At 42.5% G+C, this 18,843-nt stretch overlaps 1 protein-coding gene across 2 annotated transcripts in view; it reads right to left on the bottom strand.

The window, feature by feature from the left end:
* Positions 1–9,321, bottom strand: part of DIPK2B (divergent protein kinase domain 2B) — a 43,367-nt gene extending 34,046 nt beyond the window's left edge. For both annotated transcript variants that reach the window (XM_027609165.2, XM_027609166.2), the window contains exons 1-2: positions 8,933–9,321; positions 1,168–1,432 (exon numbers count right to left, since the gene is read on the bottom strand). In XM_027609165.2, coding sequence (XP_027464966.1) covers positions 1,168–1,432; positions 8,933–9,165 — 498 coding nt within the window. In that variant the 5' untranslated portion in view covers positions 9,166–9,321. The remainder of the gene's footprint in view (positions 1–1,167; positions 1,433–8,932) is intronic.
* Between the last annotated feature and the right edge of the window lie 9,522 nt (positions 9,322–18,843).

Below are 18,843 nucleotides of genomic sequence, written 5' to 3'. Positions count from 1 at the left end.
CCTCCCTGGCCTGAGAATGGCTTGACTTCCTCTGGCTCCTTCTCTTCGCACCCCCACGGCAGTGAGATTCATAAAGTGTAGAGTGCAAAAGGCTCCCATTGGGAAGCGCGATGTCAGATGGCAGCCATGTTTCCCACAGCTTGATTGCTCCTGATTGCAAAGCAGTGTCCACACAACCCAAGAGCAAAGCCACATGGTCTTGTGACACGGATGAGATATCCAGGGACCAGTGGTTCTTCTTTGCTTGGTGCCCCTCATCTTGAAGAGGCCAAGGGAAGGTCTGAGTGCTTCAGAAGTCCCTCGGGCAGCCTCAGGTGTCCACGTGAAGGGTGCTTGTGGCCTGGGGAGTGCAAGAGGTGGTCTCGGCATCCGCCCAAGGAGGCCAGTTCGAGCCCTTCAGGCTTGTCATGGCAGGGAGGTTGGGGTCAGCCTCTTCTTTCCCATCGTGGCTGAAGGTGAGACACTCCTCAGTCCTCTGTGGGGGCATCTTCTGCCATCAGGGGCCCAGCAGGGTGTGTGGGGAGGTACAAGGTTGTGCTGGTTTGGGCGAGGAAGCAGGATCCCGGGGATGATAGTGCAGGAGCGGGGACCAAGGGCACCAGCAATGTGCTGAAGTCTTGGAGGCAGCTTACTTGGGGGAGTGAGTGGGAGCTCTCAGATAGGAAGAGGGAGCTGTATTATCAGAGCCTACTTCTGTCATGACTCAGGTTTGTTCTTCTTTCTGGTGGGAAATGGACGAGGAAGCTGATGTCCAAAGTGGGCTCTCTGGATGGTGAAACAGGGTGTCTAGGAGACCTTTCAAGAGAGGGCACAGTCTGGAAGTCGGCAAAGGTCCCCTGAGAAGCTTGTAGGTGAGCTAAACCCTGGCCGGGGGGAGGGTTTAGCTCATCCCATCAGTTCTTCAGGCCAGAGGTAGCAGCCAGAAACTGTTTCCCAAATAGTTGCGGAGGGTCACATCAGCGAGAGTGGAGGATGACAATGGGAAGGGTCCCTATAACTAACCCTGTCTAGTTACCGTCTTGTCACAAACCACTCTGCTTCGTGACATGGTTTGGTCAGTTCAGACAGACCATGACTCCTTTTCCCCACATGGAGATGTGAGATGAGAGTAGATGCCTCCCCCCCACCTCACCGCCTTGTCTCCTGCCCCACGACCAACACACTCACCTGCACCAGGTCTGGTGTGAGCCGCTTGGCCTGCAGCCATTTCTGGAACCTCCTGGTTTTCCTCAGGATGCGCTCGATGCTGCAGGTCTTTGGGGCTGCTGCAGAGGCGCAGATTCTCCTGTCTGAGATGTCACTTTGCTGTTTGCTGACCAGCCTGGAGACCTCCACAGGGCGCCAGGTTTTGGAATCATCTGAGTAATTTGCAGGGTAAGAAGGCAAGTAGTCGGGAGGCAGTCCGAGGGGGGAAACCAGCCAGCTGTCAAACCTGGAAGAAGAGCCCTTTTATTTTATTTATTTTATTTTTTAATATATTTTTCTAAAAATTTTAAAAATTTATTAGAGAGAGAGAGAGCACAAGCTGGGGGAGCTGCAGACCGTGGGAGAGGGAGAAACAAACTCCCCGCTGAGCAGGGAGCCCGACGCAGGGCTCCATCCCAGGACCCTGGGATCATGACCTGAGCCGAAGGCAGATGCTTCACCGACTGAGCCACCCAGGCGCCCCCAGAAGAGCCCTTTTAGGATCTGCCTGGAACTGGAGGGATGAAGCAGGGGCCAAGGAGGGACTAGCTATATTGTCAGAGCCAGCAGAACCTGGGGACAGGGAGACAGGCGACAACATCCTGTCTGATCCATTTCTCCTCCTTCGACTGGGGCGCTCCACTCTTTCTGTGAGAACACTACTTTTGTTTCCTCAAACTCAGGGATGTAAATATGTGATGTCAGAAAAGGTGAGGGAGATACACTCCAGACACATGCTTTATCTTCTTCAGGCAGCTGACGCAGAAGGACTAGCCATGGCTTTCTGAACTTCTCCATATAAAGATGGCAGCTTTACACATGCTGGTGCCTTAGATTCTCCTGATACCCCATCCCCACTTTACAGATGGGGAAACTGAGGCTTATAGAGCTTAAGGACCTCTCCCAAGTTCAGACAGTACATTGCTGAGCAGACGTGCAGACCCAGGGCCATCTGTCAGCAGAGCCCATGATCTTTCCCCTTCCCAACACTGGTTCTAGAAGCAGCCCACCCTCTGACTAATGGCTGGGTCTTGGAACCATAGTTGGTGAAGAGGCTTCTGGACCTGCACTCGGAGGAGCACTACCTCTGCATATCCCACCCTTAGTGGCCCCATCAATTTTGCCTTCAGTCCAAAGATTTAAGCCATCCATACCAAGCAAGTCACAGGGAACAGTGGCTGGAAAATGGTCACCAAATTCAAAGCCCTCTGGGATCCAAGACGTGTGTAATGCCACACAAAGGCCTGGTTGGTCCTTAATCCTCCCCTAGGACCCCTTTGCTAGTTTCCTAGGCCCCACCTTGACCTTTTTTTCTCTGGTCATTCTTCTGGCCACATGCCAACATTCCCATTAGGGGAGAATGTGAAATCTTCTGATTTATGTAGGAAAAATTAGGAAGGTAATGTTTACTTTCATGATTAATAAAATTAAGCTTCTGAGATGTGTTCTATATTTAATTCAAGTAAGAATCTGGAACTTATTTTTGGGCATTATTGGACAGCCTCATGATCATGACTTTTGGGGGAATTAGCATTTTGATTGGCTCCAAACTCTACACTGCTTTGTTTTCTCATTCACATGACGCAGCTTCATCTTAAGAGACTGCAAGCTTCTCAAAGAAGGTGCTCCAGCAGAACCTGTCACTTAGCACCTTCCATAATGTAGTAGTGCCATTCAAACTGCAGTGGAGGTAGGCCCAAAGAATTCTGTTCAAGAACATTGCCACAGATCTATTCAAAAAGGTAAAACATTGTGGGGCGCCAGTGTGGTTCAGTCGGTTAAACATCTGCCTTCGGCTCAGGTCATGATCCCGGGGTCCTGGGATTGAGTCCCGAGTCGGGCTCCCTGCTCAGTGGGGAACCTGCTTCTCCCTCTCCCTCTGCCTCTCCTCAGCTTATGCTCTCTCCCTCAAATAAATAAATAAAATCTTGGGGCACCAAGATTTTGGGGTGCTCGGTTGAGCGTCTGCCTTTGACTCAGGTCATGATCCCGAGGTCCTGGGATCGAGCCCCACATCGGGCTCCATGCTCAGTGGGGAGCCTGCTTCTCCCTCTCCCCCACTTGTGTTCCCTCTCTCACTGTGTCTCTCTCTGTCAAATAAATAAATAAAATCTAAAAAAATAAAAAATGAAAATCTTGAAAAAAAAATAAAATAAAAAAATGAAACGTCATAAACGAGCAGTGAATCAAATTCACCGGCATTTTCAGGACAACCATTGGAAATGGTCCTCCCCTCTGAGAGGATAAGGAGGGGCAGAGGGCTCCGAGGCAGGCCTGTCTGCTTGTTCCCTGCAGCTGCTCTTGCTCCTGGGGGTTCAACCCCCTGAAATGCCTGTGACTGAGGATTTATGATAGGTGGTTCTCTTAGACATTGATCGTAGCAACACGCATGTATAAAACACGTAAGCATGCCAGTCACTGTGCTAAATGCTTCGTGAGTAGTAATTCAGTTAAACCTGGCTGCAAACCTGCGAAGTCAGTACTGTTCTTAACCATACAGATGAGGAAACTGAGGCACAGGGAAGTTAAGTAATTTGTCCAAAGTCGTACAACCAGAAATTGGAGGAGGCGGCATTCAAGGCCCCAGAACTTGCAATCTCAAGCGCTTTGCCTTGGCCTGGTCCCCTGTCATCCTTTGTATGACCTCGCTTGTGGGAACAGATTGGTAGGTAACATTATTAGGGGTTGTATCTAGCAGTATCATGGTTTCCAGAGCTGGAAGCAAGCAACAAGGTTATGTGGTCCAATCCACCCCGAGCCCCTCAACATGGAGGACAGCGTGGTGGCGTGGCACAGAGCGACGGTGTTGCAATAACAATAAAACACTTTCCTCTTGCATGCTCCTCATGCTAACATCCCGTCAAACACTAAATCTGTAGACATGCCTTCCTAAATATTTCTTGCCTCCCTTTCCTCTTCTCCATCCCTCAGCTTTGCCCAGAACCCTTAAAACATCCAGTGTCTTCCCAAAAGCTCTTAGGACACAGCTCACACTACTTAGAGCACTTCACAGCTTTCTTTCTGGGCCCATCTCCTTCTACTCCCCCTACAACCTTGCTTTGTTCTCACCAAACCACTGATCATCCTTGGCTAAGCCACATCGTTTTGGGCCCCTGAGCCTCCACTCACCTGGTCATGTGCCCATCCCTTTGTCTGAGATACTTTCTTCCATTTTCCCAGTGCCACCACTGTCTTCTCAATGGAGAGTAAACTCCTGCAGGGCTAGGACTGGGCTTCCTTCAACTTGGTCGCTCAGTGCCTAGCAGATGGCTGGGTGCCAAGTTAGTGCCCAGTGCATTTTAGTTGGATGGATGGATGGATGGATGGATGGATGGGTATTTGGATGTACAGATGGATGATAAACGAGTGGAGGGATACATGGAGAGCTGGCTGGCTGGCTGGCTGCAGAGGGATGGTTGGGTGGAACGATGCACAGACGGGCGCCTGAATGAACGGGTAAATGGACAGATGGGCGCATGTGTGGATGACGGAATGTGTACACGGATGCTTTTGCCATAAGCTCTGGGGCCCTGCAGCTCCCGAGACCTCTGAATTGATTCGAGGAAGTGAGTTAAAGCAATAATTACTATCATCTTCCGAGATGAAAGAGACAGACGAGGGTAAGGGAAAAGAGAAGGCAAAAGCAAGCCTAATGATTTACCTATTTTAAAAATACTGCGAGCCCTCCACTATTTACTCAGAAGTTTTTAAACTTCCTTTAAGACTCTGAGAGAGGGAGGTAGGGATGCAAGGCCAAGTGAGTACAGTAAGGAAGGGGAGGGAAAGCAGGGAAAGCACCTGCCTTGGTGAGAGCCCAGGAATCCCTAGGAGCAATTCTGATCAGAAATACTGCTGCTAAGTCCTCCATCTCCACCTTTCTCCCCAACTTATGAGCTGCACATACATGAATCCTGATCAGCCAGTTCCTGCTAGATCTCACCAGCTGGCGTGATTGCTTAGGATTTCACAGATAGGTATGTTTTCAGCGGGAAGACTATGTCAATCAGGTTTCCTCTTGTTTTTTTGGCTTCCCTTAAGTTTTTTTTCATTCAGGATTTGAAAGTCCAAATGGAACGCATGGGAAAACTGGTACTGAAAACATTGAAATGTTCAAAGGTTAACAGTTGGGTATGCGAAGCATTAGATTTATCATCAGCGTTCTTGCCAAAGAGAAGATAAAAGATGACAGTCATCTACCAATGATGTATCTTCAGCTTCCCAGGCTCACTCTCTGTTGCCAAACAAAAAAGTTTTTGTCCAGTTCTTACTGAGGCCCTGGCCTGGAATGCTAACGCTTGCCTGGTTATAGCATGTCAGCCAAACAGCTGAGAGTTCGAGGTGAGCTTTTTCCTAAGGTATTATCATAGTCATTTGCAAAAGTGAGAAAATATTTGGAGATGAACAAGACGAACAAACACTCTTAGAAAGAGAGGCAAAGGATATGAACTTGTAGACAATTTAGCAAACAAAAAAGGAATAGAAATGGTCAGTACTATATGTTGGCTAATTGAATTTAAATAAAAAAAGAAATAAATTAAAAAATAAAGAAAAGAATTATACAAAGCCCACCCCCCCCCAAAAAAAAGAAAGAAAGGAATGGCCAGTAAGCCTGAAAAAAAGGCTCAACTCAGAAGACATACAAACTAAAAATAGTAGTAATATTAAATATTTGTGATCATGCAAGAAGTGAGCTCTATAGGTAGAAGTCTCCATTTGGAGATATATATAAAGTCTCCTAAAAATGCGCTATATTTCGTGACCCAGAAATTTCCACTTCTGGGAATTTGTCATAGGAATTTATGATTGATGTGCACAAAAATCTAGCAGCAGGGATGTTCAACATAACACTGTTTATAATATTGAAAAGAGAAAAAAAAAACTAGTTGTCTCACAGCAGTGGATTAGTTAAATAAATTATGGTTGACTGATGCAATTGAATACCACAAAGCCATTAAAAATCAAATTGTGGATGTGTCATTTGCAAATATCTTCTCCCATTTGGTGGGTTTTTTTGTTTGTTTGTTTGTTTTGTTGATGGTTTCCTTTGTTGTGCAAAGACTCTTGGCAGTCCCAAGAGTCTAATTTTACTTTTGTTTTCCTTGCCAAAGGAGACATATCTAGAAAAATGTTTCTATGGCTGACGTTGAAGAACAGTTAATAATGTGGAAAGGTGTTCCTGACATACTGTTAAATAAAATTTTACAGAAAAGTGTACATAGTCTGATCACATTTTTGCTGAAAAAAAAATTTTAAATCCATACTTAGAGAAAAGGTGGCAAGGATATGTTAACTTAGGGGTGATCCCTCCGTGGAGGCATTATACATGATTTTCATTTTGTGCTTTCTTCAGTATTTTTTGAAAATTCTAAAATAAACAGATATTACTTTTAAAATAAGGAAACAGTTGCTTACGCTGTAAAGAACTATCAACAAGTCTGCGTCCCCAGACCCACTCATTGCCTCTCTCTGGGGTTTTGCACTTGAAGAATGTGTATTCTCAACATGGAGAGCCCTAAACTCCAACCCACCCCACCTGGTGCTTTCCTGCTTGTCTCTGCAGACATCCCTTTCGGGCGCACATGGAACATAAATTCTGAGGGAGCTGAGGTAATATCCTGAACTTGAATGGAACACAAACCTATTTGGGGAAATGCTTCCTGAATTTGGCCCATACCTGCCTGGTGAGAAAAACTTCATTTATTGCCACTTGGCGAAGAGTCAACTGTACGATTCATATACTCTTGTTTAGTTACCTCGAGAAGGATGTGAATCTGGGACTCTCCTTCAGTAGAATCCCATAAAGGCCCTCCCTCCTGTCAGAAAATCTGTCCGTATTCTCTCCTCCTTTCTCCGAGGAATCAGCCCCACTTCACTCATGTTCTCGGTCCTCTCCACCCCATTTCTTAGATGGGATGGAAATCTTGTGTTTGCTTTCAACATTTCCATCTTTACTTTCTGTCACATTGAGTTGGTCAACAAAATGACTTCTCTAGCTGAACCTACCCACTGGCATCCTTCCTGCCCTGCTTTTTTCCCACTGACTTTTCTCCTGGACTAGGAGAACTGGTCTGGCTGCCCCTGCCAGCGTCATCCTGTACACTGCTTTCTTTTTTTTTAATTATTATTTTTTAAAAAATTATTTATTTGAGAGAGAGAGAGAGAGCACAAGCAGGGTGGCAGGGGAAGGGGCAGAGGGAGAAGAAGGCTCCTGCTGAGCAGGGAGCCCGACGTGGGGCCCGATCCCAGGACCCTGGGATCATGACCTGAGCCGAAGGCAGACGCACATTGCTTTCCAGGAGATCCTTCCAAAACACAAGTCTCATCTTGTCTCTACCCCACTAAACTCCTTCACCATTGCCTGCAATAGAGCTTCCCCGGTTGGGAAGGTCTTTCAACTTTTCACCATTTGAAATGCCTTAAAAAAAGTCCTAAGGGGGAAAGTCCACATCAATATGATACCTATCATCTCTCAAAAGTTCCACATTTTTGACTGATATTTTCTATTCATTATATTTGTTTAGTAACTTAGTTGAATAATCAAATATGTCTTCAGTTAATACAAATTGGAAATCAAATTATTGTAAATTAATGTTTTTTGGTCACCAAATTTTACATGCCTCAGATAGGTCCCTGGGGGAGGGCTGCTGAGAAAGGCCTATTACAAAGGGTCTTCAGTATCAAAGAGGTGGGGAACCGCTGGCCCACAGGCGAAGGTCCCAATTCCTTGGCATGGCATTCAAGGCCCCTGCCCCATCTGCCTCTTCCAATGGCCTCCTTCTGCCACGCCTCCACATAGGCCCCATGCTCCAGCCCCTAAGTGCTTCTTGCCTCTCCGGAGCCACACTCCGGGCCATTGCTTTAACTGTTCCTTCTACCTTAAGCCCTTCTCCTAAATTTCAGCTCATCCTTTAAAGGCCTTGTTCTGAATGCCTTCTCCAGCCCCCATTTGGAATTAGTATTCCCCTCCTTGGAGCTCCTGGAGGTCCTGTACATTTCAGGCCACGTCTTATTATTGTTATCTGTAACATGGCTTCCTCCTCCTGAGCACCTCGAGGGCAATGACCAAGAGTTACAGCGATGTCATTAGCCCCCCTGCTGGGTCTTGGCTGTGGTCAAGACTCATTGACTATGTGCTGACAGGCTTGAACTCCAGAGTGTGATACCGTCCTTGGTGAGATCCAAACGCATTACCATTTACTTAACTTGGCTTTTCCTCTGCATTGGAAAATTGGTTCTGAAACTTTGGAGCAAAGTGCCCTGGTTTAAATCCTAGATCTGCCACTTACTAGGGGGTGACCTTGGGCAAGTCACTTAATCTTGCTATGGTCACTCTCTGAGTAATGAGTGCAAAACATTAACGTTCTGGGATGGTGATGCAGAGCGAATAAAAATAAGCTTTAAAAGGTCTGTCACATAGTAGGCTTCCTATTAATTTTATTTCCCTCTTTTTATGAGAAATGAACTTGGCAAACTCAATAATCCCGGGCTACTCCATTCATAGAAAAGAACACTTTAAGCTCCCGCTTCAAAAGAAAACTTTGGCTTTAGCATTTAGGGCTAGAATTCAGCTTCATACCTTATCCCCCTCCCCAGCCCAACGTCATCCCATCACCGCCATGATGACTTGACTTTGCTTCAGCTCCCACCCAGAAATTGCATCCTGACTCATTTTCAACAAACTCCTGGACATCATCACATGAAGGGAACAGGAGTTTGCCCCTCCGAGTTATCTAATGGAGATTCTGACCTTATTTCTTCTTTAAAGAACTTCTTGCAAATTGATGTCCCGATGCAGGCATTGCATTTATCAAGACCGAGGAAAGTCCTTCCAAAATTATAGCTGGTTCTGCTTCGGGGCACCAGAGAAGGAGAGGGAGAAGCCAGCGAAGAAAGAGAACAGCTCAGGGCTGAGACCCACAGCAGCAGCACGGGCCAGCCTGGGCCGAGGCCGGCAGCCTTAGGCCCCAGCTGGGGCTCCATCTCCTGCTCAGGATTCCCCGCTGCAGGCTTCAGCTGCCCACTCAGGGCTGCGCAGAGGTGGGTCTTGGCAAAAGAGAGGGGGCTGGCTTCAGGGCGCTGACCCCATCTCAGCTTCCCCAAATTCTGTTTGAGGATGCTAAGGAGCTTAGGGCTAACGGGGCAGGGGAGGAGGTGAGGAAGTCCATGGAGGATGCAGATAACACCGTTTCCAGAGTTACTCTTCCTCTGTCTGGGGCGGCTGCCTCGGGCTGGGGAAGGGCTGACTGGCAGATTTCGGGAAGGACAATGGTCAGGGCTTCCCTGTGCGGTCCTTTCGACAAACACAGGATATCCTGGCTGGGCAGGAAAGGTCCATTCAGGATGTGTGTCCGACCTGGATTCCACCTGGGAGTTTCAAAGGATCCTGAAGGCCTCCACCCTCCACTGTTTGAGCTCTGGGCACATCTGTCCCTATGGATCGTGCGCGCGCACCCACACACACACACACACCACACACACACACACACACACACACACACACACACACACACGCCCCAATTTCCCCCCTCTGCAGTGGATACTTAGGCCCGCCCCTTGACTAGCCATCCCAGCCCCACTTCGATTCTATTTGGCTGTGAAATAACTCGAAGTCAGTCAGCTGACCATTAAGTGGTGCATTTAACACTGATTTGAATGGCGAAAACTTTTGGCCATTTTGGGAATAGAAAAACTCAAGTTAGTCCGTGTTTCAGCTCCTCTCGCAGATCTGAGCAGGCTGGGGAAAGAGTCTGGTGGCCTCTGATGTGACGAGGGAGCGCCAGAAAGATTCTTCTGCCTGTACCCAACTCTGTCTGTTCCTCTATCCCCTTCCCACCACCTGCCAGTTCCCCTTCCCTTTAGCACCCTGCCTCCTTTCTCCATGGCCAGCCTGACTTGGTGGCATTTACTGTCCCACAGCTGAATCCTCCTGACAGCAAGATAAGGCCCACAGCGTGGAGTGGAAGGAAGTGCTAATTTAGGGATGGAGAGGGTATATGAGGACCAAACCAGGGAAGGCGGACTTGGGATAGGAGAGGGGGGAGAAGGCAGATCAGAGGGGGCCAGGGATGGTCTCAGGAGAATCGGGGAGTTTTGTTAACGATTGTCAGGAAGAGCAGGCTAATGGCAGTTTTCCGATGGTTAAACATATGCTTATAAGCTCACAGTCTGTCCTCCTCAGGGAAATGTTCAGTTGTGTTTGTTTGGAATTCTGGAGTTGTAAGAGTTCTTTATATATTCTCGATACTGGTTCTGTGTTGGATATGTGGCTTGCAAATATTTTCTCCCAGGTGGTAACTTGTCTTTCATCTTCTGAACAGGGTCTTTTGCAGAGTCAACGTTTTTAATTTTGATGAAGTCCATGCAGTCAATTTTTCCTTTTATGGTTAATACTTTTAGTGTCAAGTATAAGAACTCTTCACCTAGCCCTAGACCCCAAAGGCTTTTCTCCTATGACTTCCTATAAAAGTTTTATAGTTTTAGACTTTCCATTTAAATCTATGACCCAGTTTGAATTAATTTTTGTGTAAGATGTGGTTAGGTCAAGCAAAGTTCATAGTTTTGCCAATGGATATCCAATTGCTGCAGCACCATTTATTAAAAAGACTACCCTTTTTCCATCGAATTGCTCTTGCACCTTTGTCAAAAATCAGTTGTCTAGGGGCACCTGGGTGGCTCAGTCATTAAGCATCTGCCTTTGGCTCAGGTCATGGTCCCAGGGTCCTGGGATCGAGCCCCGCATCGGGTTCCCTGCTCCGCAGGAGGCCTGCTTCTCCCTCTCCCCCTTCCCCTGCTTGTGTTCCCTCTCTCGCTGTGTCTCTCTCTGTCAAATAAATACAATCTTAAAAAAAAAAAATCAGTTGTCTGTAATTGTAGGCGTCTATGTCTGGATTCTCAGTTCCATTCCATTGACCTATGTGTCTGTTCCTTTGTCAATGTCACACAATTTTGATTATTGTAGCTATAGACTGTCTTGAAATTGGGTAGACTGATAACTCCAACTTTCTTCTTCTTTTTCAAAATTATTCTAGCTATTCTAGTTCACTTGCTTTTCTATATAAATTTTAAAATAATCTTGTCTATATGTACAAAAAAATCTTGCTGAAATTTTGATAGGGGTTGCATTAAATCTGTATATCAATTTGGGGAGAATTGACATCTTTATTAGGTTGAGTCTTCAATTGCATAAACATGTTAGGTCTCTTTATTTATTTGGATCTTTTACTTCTTTCGTCAGCATTTGGTAGTTTTCAGCATCTAAGTTCCGTACATTTTTTTAGACTTACACTTAAGTATTTTATTTTTGAAGGAGCATTTGTAAATGGGAGAAGGACAAGCAGACTTCCGCTAAGCAGGGAGCCCCACTCGGGGCTCGTGTCCAGGACCCTGAGATCATGACCTGAGCCGAAGTCAGATGCTTAACCAACTGATCCACCCATCATGTGGGCATGAAACCAGGGCATCCCTGGTTTCAATTTTTTATTTCAAATTTGTACAGGTTTGTTTATGGTCCAGGATATAGTCTGTCTTGGTGTATGTTTCAGTGAGCTCTTGGCAAAGAATGTGCATTTTCCTCTTGCTGGGCAGAGTGTTGTATAAATGTTGACTAGGTCTGGCTGGTTGACAGTGTTGTTGGTTCTATATCTTTGCTGATTTTCTATCTAGTTGCTTATCAGTTGTGGATTGACTATAATTGTGGATTTTAAGAATTTTCTCTTTCGATTTTATCAGTTTTTGCTTCACATATTTTATAGCTGTCTTGTTTGGTGTACACATTTAAGATTACTATGTCTTTATGATGGATTGACCTTTTTATCACTATGGAATGTCCCTCTCTGTCCTTGATAATTTTCCTTGCCCTCAAGTCTACTTCATATGATTTTAATACAGCTATTCCAACTTTCTTTTGATTAATGTTTGTATGGTGTCTCTTTTTCCATCTTTTACTTCCAACCTAATTGTACTGTTATATTGGAAATGTGTTTCTTGTAGACAGTATTGTTGGGCCAAGTTTTGTTTGTTTTATTTTTAATCCACACTGCCAATCCCTGTCTTTTAATTGGTATGTTTAGATCATTAACATTTAATGCAAATATTGAAAAGTTAGGGCTTAAGTATGCCATTTAATGTTACTTTTATTTGTTCTCTCTGTTTTCTTTGTCCTACCACTTGAACATTTTAGAATTCCATTTGAGTTATCTATAGTGTTTTTAAGTGTATCTCTTTGCATAGCTTTATTAGTGGTTGTTGCAGGTATTACATTATATATACACCACTTATCACAGTCTAGTGGTGTCAACAGGTTACCAGTTTAAGTGAAGTGTAGAAATCTTAACTCCCCCACTTATAATATAATTGTCTTAAATATTCCCTCTATATACGTTTAGGGCCACACTAGATGGTGTTATAATTTTTGTTTAAAAAATCAAGCATATTTTAGTCAACTCAAGAGGAAAAGGAAAGTATACTGTATTCACCCATATTGTTACTCTTTCCATTGCTCTTTCTTCCTTCTTGATGATACAAGATTTCTTCTTCTGTCATTTCCTTTCTGCTTAGAGAATTTCCTTCAGTTATTCTTTTAGAGTAAGTCTGCTAGTGACAAATTTCTTCGTTTTCCTTCATCTGAAAATATTTTATTTGCCTTCTGTTCTTGAAGGATATTTTCTGTGGATATAGAATTCTGAGCTGATGATTCTTTTCTTTTAGCACTTTAAACATGTTCCATTTCCTTTTGGCTCATATGGTTTCTAATAGAGAAATCCACTTTCACTCATTGTTCTTTGCCTATAGGTTAGTCTCTGGCTGCTTTCAATGTTTTTTCTTTGTGTTTAGTTTTGAGAACTTTTGTCTACTAGAGTGGATTTCTTTGAGTTTATTCTGTTTGCAATTTACTCAACTTCTTGAATGTGTAGGTTTATGTCTTTGGTGAAATTTCAAAACTTTTCAGCCATTATTTATTCAAATACTTTTTCAACCCCTCCTTCTTTCTATTCTTCTACTGACAATCTGATGACATGTATGTTAGATCTTTTGTTGTATTTCCATAAGTCACTGAGGCCATGCTTATTATTTTTTTCCAGCATATTTTCCCTGTCGTCAGATTGGGTCATTTTTATTGATGTATCTTCAAGGTTACCAATTATTTTCTTTGTTCCCTCCATTCCATTAAGTCTTAATTTCCGTTAGTATATTTTTCAGTTCTAAAGTTTCCATCTTGTTCTTTGTATCTTATTTCTTTTCTGGGACTTTCTATTTCTTTACTCAGTCTTTCTATTTTTTGAATTTGTGTCAGATGTTTTAGTAGTGATCACTGAAGTATTTTTATGATGGCTGCTTTAAAATCTTTGTTAGATAATTTCAACATCTTTGTCATATTGGTGTTGGCATCTACTGATTGTCTTTTTTTTCATTCAAGTTGAGCTTTTCCTAGTTTTTGGTATGACGAGTGGTTTTCAATTGAAATCTGGACATTTTTGATATTATGTTAGGAGATTCAAGATCTTATTTAAATATCCTGTTTTAGCTAACTTTCTGACATAGCATTGGAAAGGGACTAGTGGGGAGAGAGCCACCTCATTACTTCCAGAGGGAAGTTCAGGATCCCACTCAGCTATTGTTACCCCCAGGAAAGGAGGATCTCCTTTTTACTTCTGAGGAGCTCCTGATCTCCGCTAGGCCTCTGCTGAGTTCACCCTGGCTGGGACATCATGAGTGCCCCATTATTACTCCCCACTGTGATCTCCGGTGATACTGCAGGGATGATGGCCTTGTTACCACTGGACGGTGGTAAAAGTCTTGACTCTCTACTAGGCCCTCTGATACAGCCCTGTCAGGGAGACAAAGTGGGCACTTCATTACCACTGGGTGGGGATTGAAGTCCAGATTCCCCACATGGTCTCCACTCATGGTGGGGAGAGAGTGGGTATGCCTTGTTACTGCCTGGTGGGCATGAAAGTCTTGACTCCCCACTTGGCCTTCTCTACATCACCCCAATGGAGGAGGGAATTTAGGGTGCCTTGTTATAGACTGGTGAGGGTGGAAATGTAGGTTCTCCTCTTGGCCTTGCTGGTGGGGGTAAGGTCAGAGTTTTTTCTGTCTTTCTAGGCTGCCCTTTCCTAGCCCTTTGGCTAGAGAGATATGGTTTTTGTTTGGGCTGTAAAAAAAATCTCTGTCAGTTGGCCTTTCCAAGTTGCTGGCTTTTCTAGTACCAAGTCTTGAATGTATGAGGCAATAAGAAAACATGGGGAGCTCACAACCATGTCATTCCTCAGGTCTCAACTTCCCTAGCTCGTGGGTCTTCTACTTTCCATTTTTCAGTTTGATTTTCTTATGATACTTAGAGTTTTTAGTTGTACTTAGTAGGAGTGATAGGGAAATGTACTTCTGTACATCTTTCTGGAAGCAGAAGTCCCTTACAGTCTTTTATAGCCTAATCTCAGTAGTGATGTTCCATCACTGTTTTACATTGTCTTTGTTAGAAGCAAGTCATTAGGTCCAGCCCACAAATAAGAGGATTATTTGAGGGCATAGATATCAGGAGATGGAATCATTGGGAGCCATTTTAGAAGGATGCCTACCACACCAGAGCTACTCAAATTATGGCCTCCAGACCAGCAGCAAAACATGACCGAAAACTTGTTAGAAATGCAAATTCTCTGGCTCAAACCCAGACCCACTGAATCAGAAACTCTGAGAGTGGGACCTAGCACTCTGTATTTTAACAAGCCCTACAGGAGCTTCTGATGTATTCTAAAGTTTGAGAACCATTTCTCTAAGTAATTTACTAAGATTTTTCACTGGTTTCTGCTTGATCACTTTAGGTAACAGAGAGCCACCTATCTATCCTGCAAAACAACCCATTTTATTTTTTGGCTCCTAGTATTTTATTACATAAATAATCCATACTCGTTGTGTTCAAATTAGATAATAGAAATAACCAAAAGGAAAAAAATCTGTCTTACCCTTACCAAAAGATAAGTACTGCTAAACTTGGTATATATTAATATTCCAGATTTTTTAAAAAGATACATATAGTCGCAAAAAAAGACATCCATCCATCCATCCATAAATCTAGAACCTGATTTTTTGAAACTTAACCAATTCTATTTTTGAATGACTCTAACAGTAATTATGTCCTCGCGTTGAGCTCAAATTTGCCTCTTTGTAATTTCCAATTAGTTTTTGCTTCAGTTTTGCCTCTCGAACTTCAACTGACAATTCCACTTGTTCTGCCACATAAGCTTTCAAAAATGGGTAGCAAGTTACCATGTAACTCCTATCAAGCTAAATATATCCAGTTCTTTGCACATTTTCTCCTATCATAATTCTCCTAGACCATTTGCCATTGTGTGGTGTACCCTCTGACAATGTTCTTGCTCAGTGGCTCTCAAAGTGTGGCCCTAAAACAAGCTTTATCTGGGAACTTACTAGACATGCAAATTCTTGGGCCTCACCCCAGACCTACTGAGCAGAAACTCTGTGGTAGGGCCTGTAATATGTGCTTTAACAAGTCTTCTGGGTGATTCTGATGCATGCTGAGAACCAATGATATACTTAATTGATCTCCATATTAAGGAGTAGATGTGATCTGGATTTCATTCATGCTGGGCATGATATATCTATTGATATATCAGAAATTATATTTTCTTTTTTTGGCAGCTGCATTTAATCCTCTTGGCTCATACAAACTTTCAGCACACTAAAATACTCAAGTTATTTTTCATATGAACTGTTTTGTCAGGTGCCCTGAGTCTATACTAGCATATGAATTAAAAAAAAAAAAGCTTTAACTTGGGCTCTTGATAGTTTTACCTGTTTAATTGCATCTTGAGTTTTTCTTCCCCAGCTTTATTGAGATATAATTGATATATAACACTGCATAAATTTAAGGTGTACAACACGTTGATTTTGATACACATACATTGAAAAAAGATCACCACAGTAGCATTAGTTAGCATCTCCAAAACATCACAAAATTATCTTTTCTTTTTTTGTGGTGAGGACATGTAAGATCTACTTTCTTAGCAACTTTAAAATATATAATACAGTATTGTTAACTATAAGCACCATGCTGTACATTAAATCCCAAGAACTCATCCATCTTATAACTGAAAGTTTGAACTCTTTAACCAACATCTCCCCATTTTCCCCACCCCCCAGTCCCTGGTAACTACCATTCTACTCTCTGTTTCTGAGTTTGGCTTTTTAGATTCCACGTATAGGTGATGTCGTAGTGTTTGTCTTTATCTTTCTAACTAATTTCACTTAGCATAATGCACTCAAGTTTCTTCCATGTTGTCATAAATGACAAGACTTCCTTCTTCCTCTTGGATGAGTAATATTCCATTGTATACACCACATCTTCTTCATCCATTCATCTGTTGATAGACACTTAGGTTGTTTCCATATCTTGGTTATAGTGAATAATCCTGCAATGACCATGGAAGTGTAGCTATTTCTTTGAGATACTGATTTCATTTCCTTTGGAAACAGGCCCAGAAAGTGGAATTTCTGAATCATAGGGTAGTTTTATTTTTAATTTTTTGAGGAACTCCCAACACTGTTTTTCAGAGTGGCTGTACCAGTTTACACCCCCACCAGCAAGGGTTCCCTTTTTTCCACATCCTCACCAACACTTGTTGTCTCTTATCTTTTTGGTGATGGCCATTCTAACAGATGTGTGATGATATCTCATTGTGGTTTTGATTTGCATTTTCCTGATGATGAGTGATGTCGAGCACCTTTTTGTGCAGCTGCTTGCCATCTTTATGGCTTTTTGGAAAAGTGTCTATTCAGATACTCTGCCCATTTTTTAATCAGATTTTGTTTTTTTGCTACTGAGTTGTATGAGTTCTTTGTATATTTTGGATATTGACCCTTTATCAGATATAGGATTTGCAAATATTTTCTCCCATTCCATAGGCTGTCTTTTTATTTTATTAGTGGTTTCCTATGCCGTGCTGAAGCTTTTTAGTTTGATGTAGTTCCACTTGTTTATTTTTGCTTTTGCTGCCTTGGCTTTTGGTGTCAATCCAACAAATCACTGCCAGCTGATCTAAAGGAGCTTACCACCTATGTTTTCTTCTAGGAGTTTTATGGTTTCAGTCTTATGCTCACGTCTTTAATCCATTTTAAGTTGATTTTTGTGTATGGTGTAAGAGAGTGGTCCATCTTCTTGCTTTTGCATGTGACTGTCCAGTTTTCTCAACACCATATATTGAAGAGACTGTCCTTTCCTCATTGCATATTCTTGGCTCTTTGCTGTAAATTAATTGACCTTATATGCATGGGGTTTATTTCTGGGCTCTTAATTCTGTTCTATTGGTCCATATGTCTACCTTTATGCCAGAACCATACTGTTTTGATGACCATAGCTTTGCAGTATAGTTTGAAATCAGGACGTGTGATGCCTCCAGCTCTGTTCTTCCTCAGGATTGCTTTAGCCTATTTGTTTTTGTTTTTGTTTTTGTTTTTTTTTGGTTCCATACTAATACTAAGATTTTCTTTTAATGTTTGATGAAAATTGTCATGAGAATTTTGATAGGGATTACACTGAATCTATAGATGGCTTTGAGTAGCCCGGATATTTGAACAATATTAATTCTTCCAGTCCTGAAACATGGGATATCTTCCATTTATTTGTGTATCCTTTGGTATTTTTCAGAGAAAGTCTTACAGTTTTCAGGATACAGATCTTTCATTTCCTTGGTTAAATTTATTCTTTTAAAAAATTTTTTATTTAGATTCAATTTAATTAACATATACTGTATTAATTTCATTTTTTATACCACTGTGAATGGGATTGTTTTCTTTATTTTTTTCAGATATTTCATTATTAGTGTACAGAAATACAACTGGTTTTTGTATGTATGTTGATTTTGAATCTTGTAACTACTGAGTTTGTTGATTAGTTCTAATGGTTTTTTTGTTGGAGTCTTTAGAATTTTCTATACATAAGATCATATCATCTACAAACAAAGATAATTTTACTTTTTTTTCCACTTAGGATACTTTTATTTCTTTTTCTTGCCTGATTGCTCTGGCTAGGACTTCCAGTATTATGTTGAATAAGAGTCGTGAGAGTGAGTACCCTTGTGCTCTTCTTGATCTTAGAGGAAAAGCTTTCAAACTTTCGCACTTATTGAGTACGATGTTAGCTTGTCATATATGACCTTTATTATATTGAAGTATGTTCCTTCTATATCCAATTTGTTGAGCATTTTTATCATGAAAAGATGCTGTATTTTGTCAAATGCTGGTTTTCTGCATCTATGGAGATGATCATGATTCTTATCTTTCATCTTTTAATGTTGTGTATGACATTTATTGATCTGTGTATGTTGAAACATGCTTGCATCCCAGGGATAAATCCCACTTTATCATGGTATATGACCCCTTCAATGTGTTGTTAAATTTGGTTTGCTAATATTTTGCTGAGAGTTTTTGCATCCATATTCATCAGGGATATTGGCCTGTAGTTTTCTTTTCTTGTAGTGTCCTTATCTGAATTTGGATCAATCATGAGGACCTCATGAAATTAGTTTGGGAACATTTCTTTCTCTTTGATTTTTTGGAAGAGTATGAGAAGGATTGGTATTAATTCTTCTTGAAATGTCTGGCAGAATTCACCAGCAAAACCATCTGCTCCTGAGTTTTCCT

Source organism: Zalophus californianus, chromosome X (assembly GCF_009762305.2).
Source record: "Zalophus californianus isolate mZalCal1 chromosome X, mZalCal1.pri.v2, whole genome shotgun sequence".
NCBI lineage: Eukaryota > Metazoa > Chordata > Mammalia > Carnivora > Otariidae > Zalophus > Zalophus californianus.
This window is presented reverse-complemented; position numbering and strand designations above follow the sequence as displayed.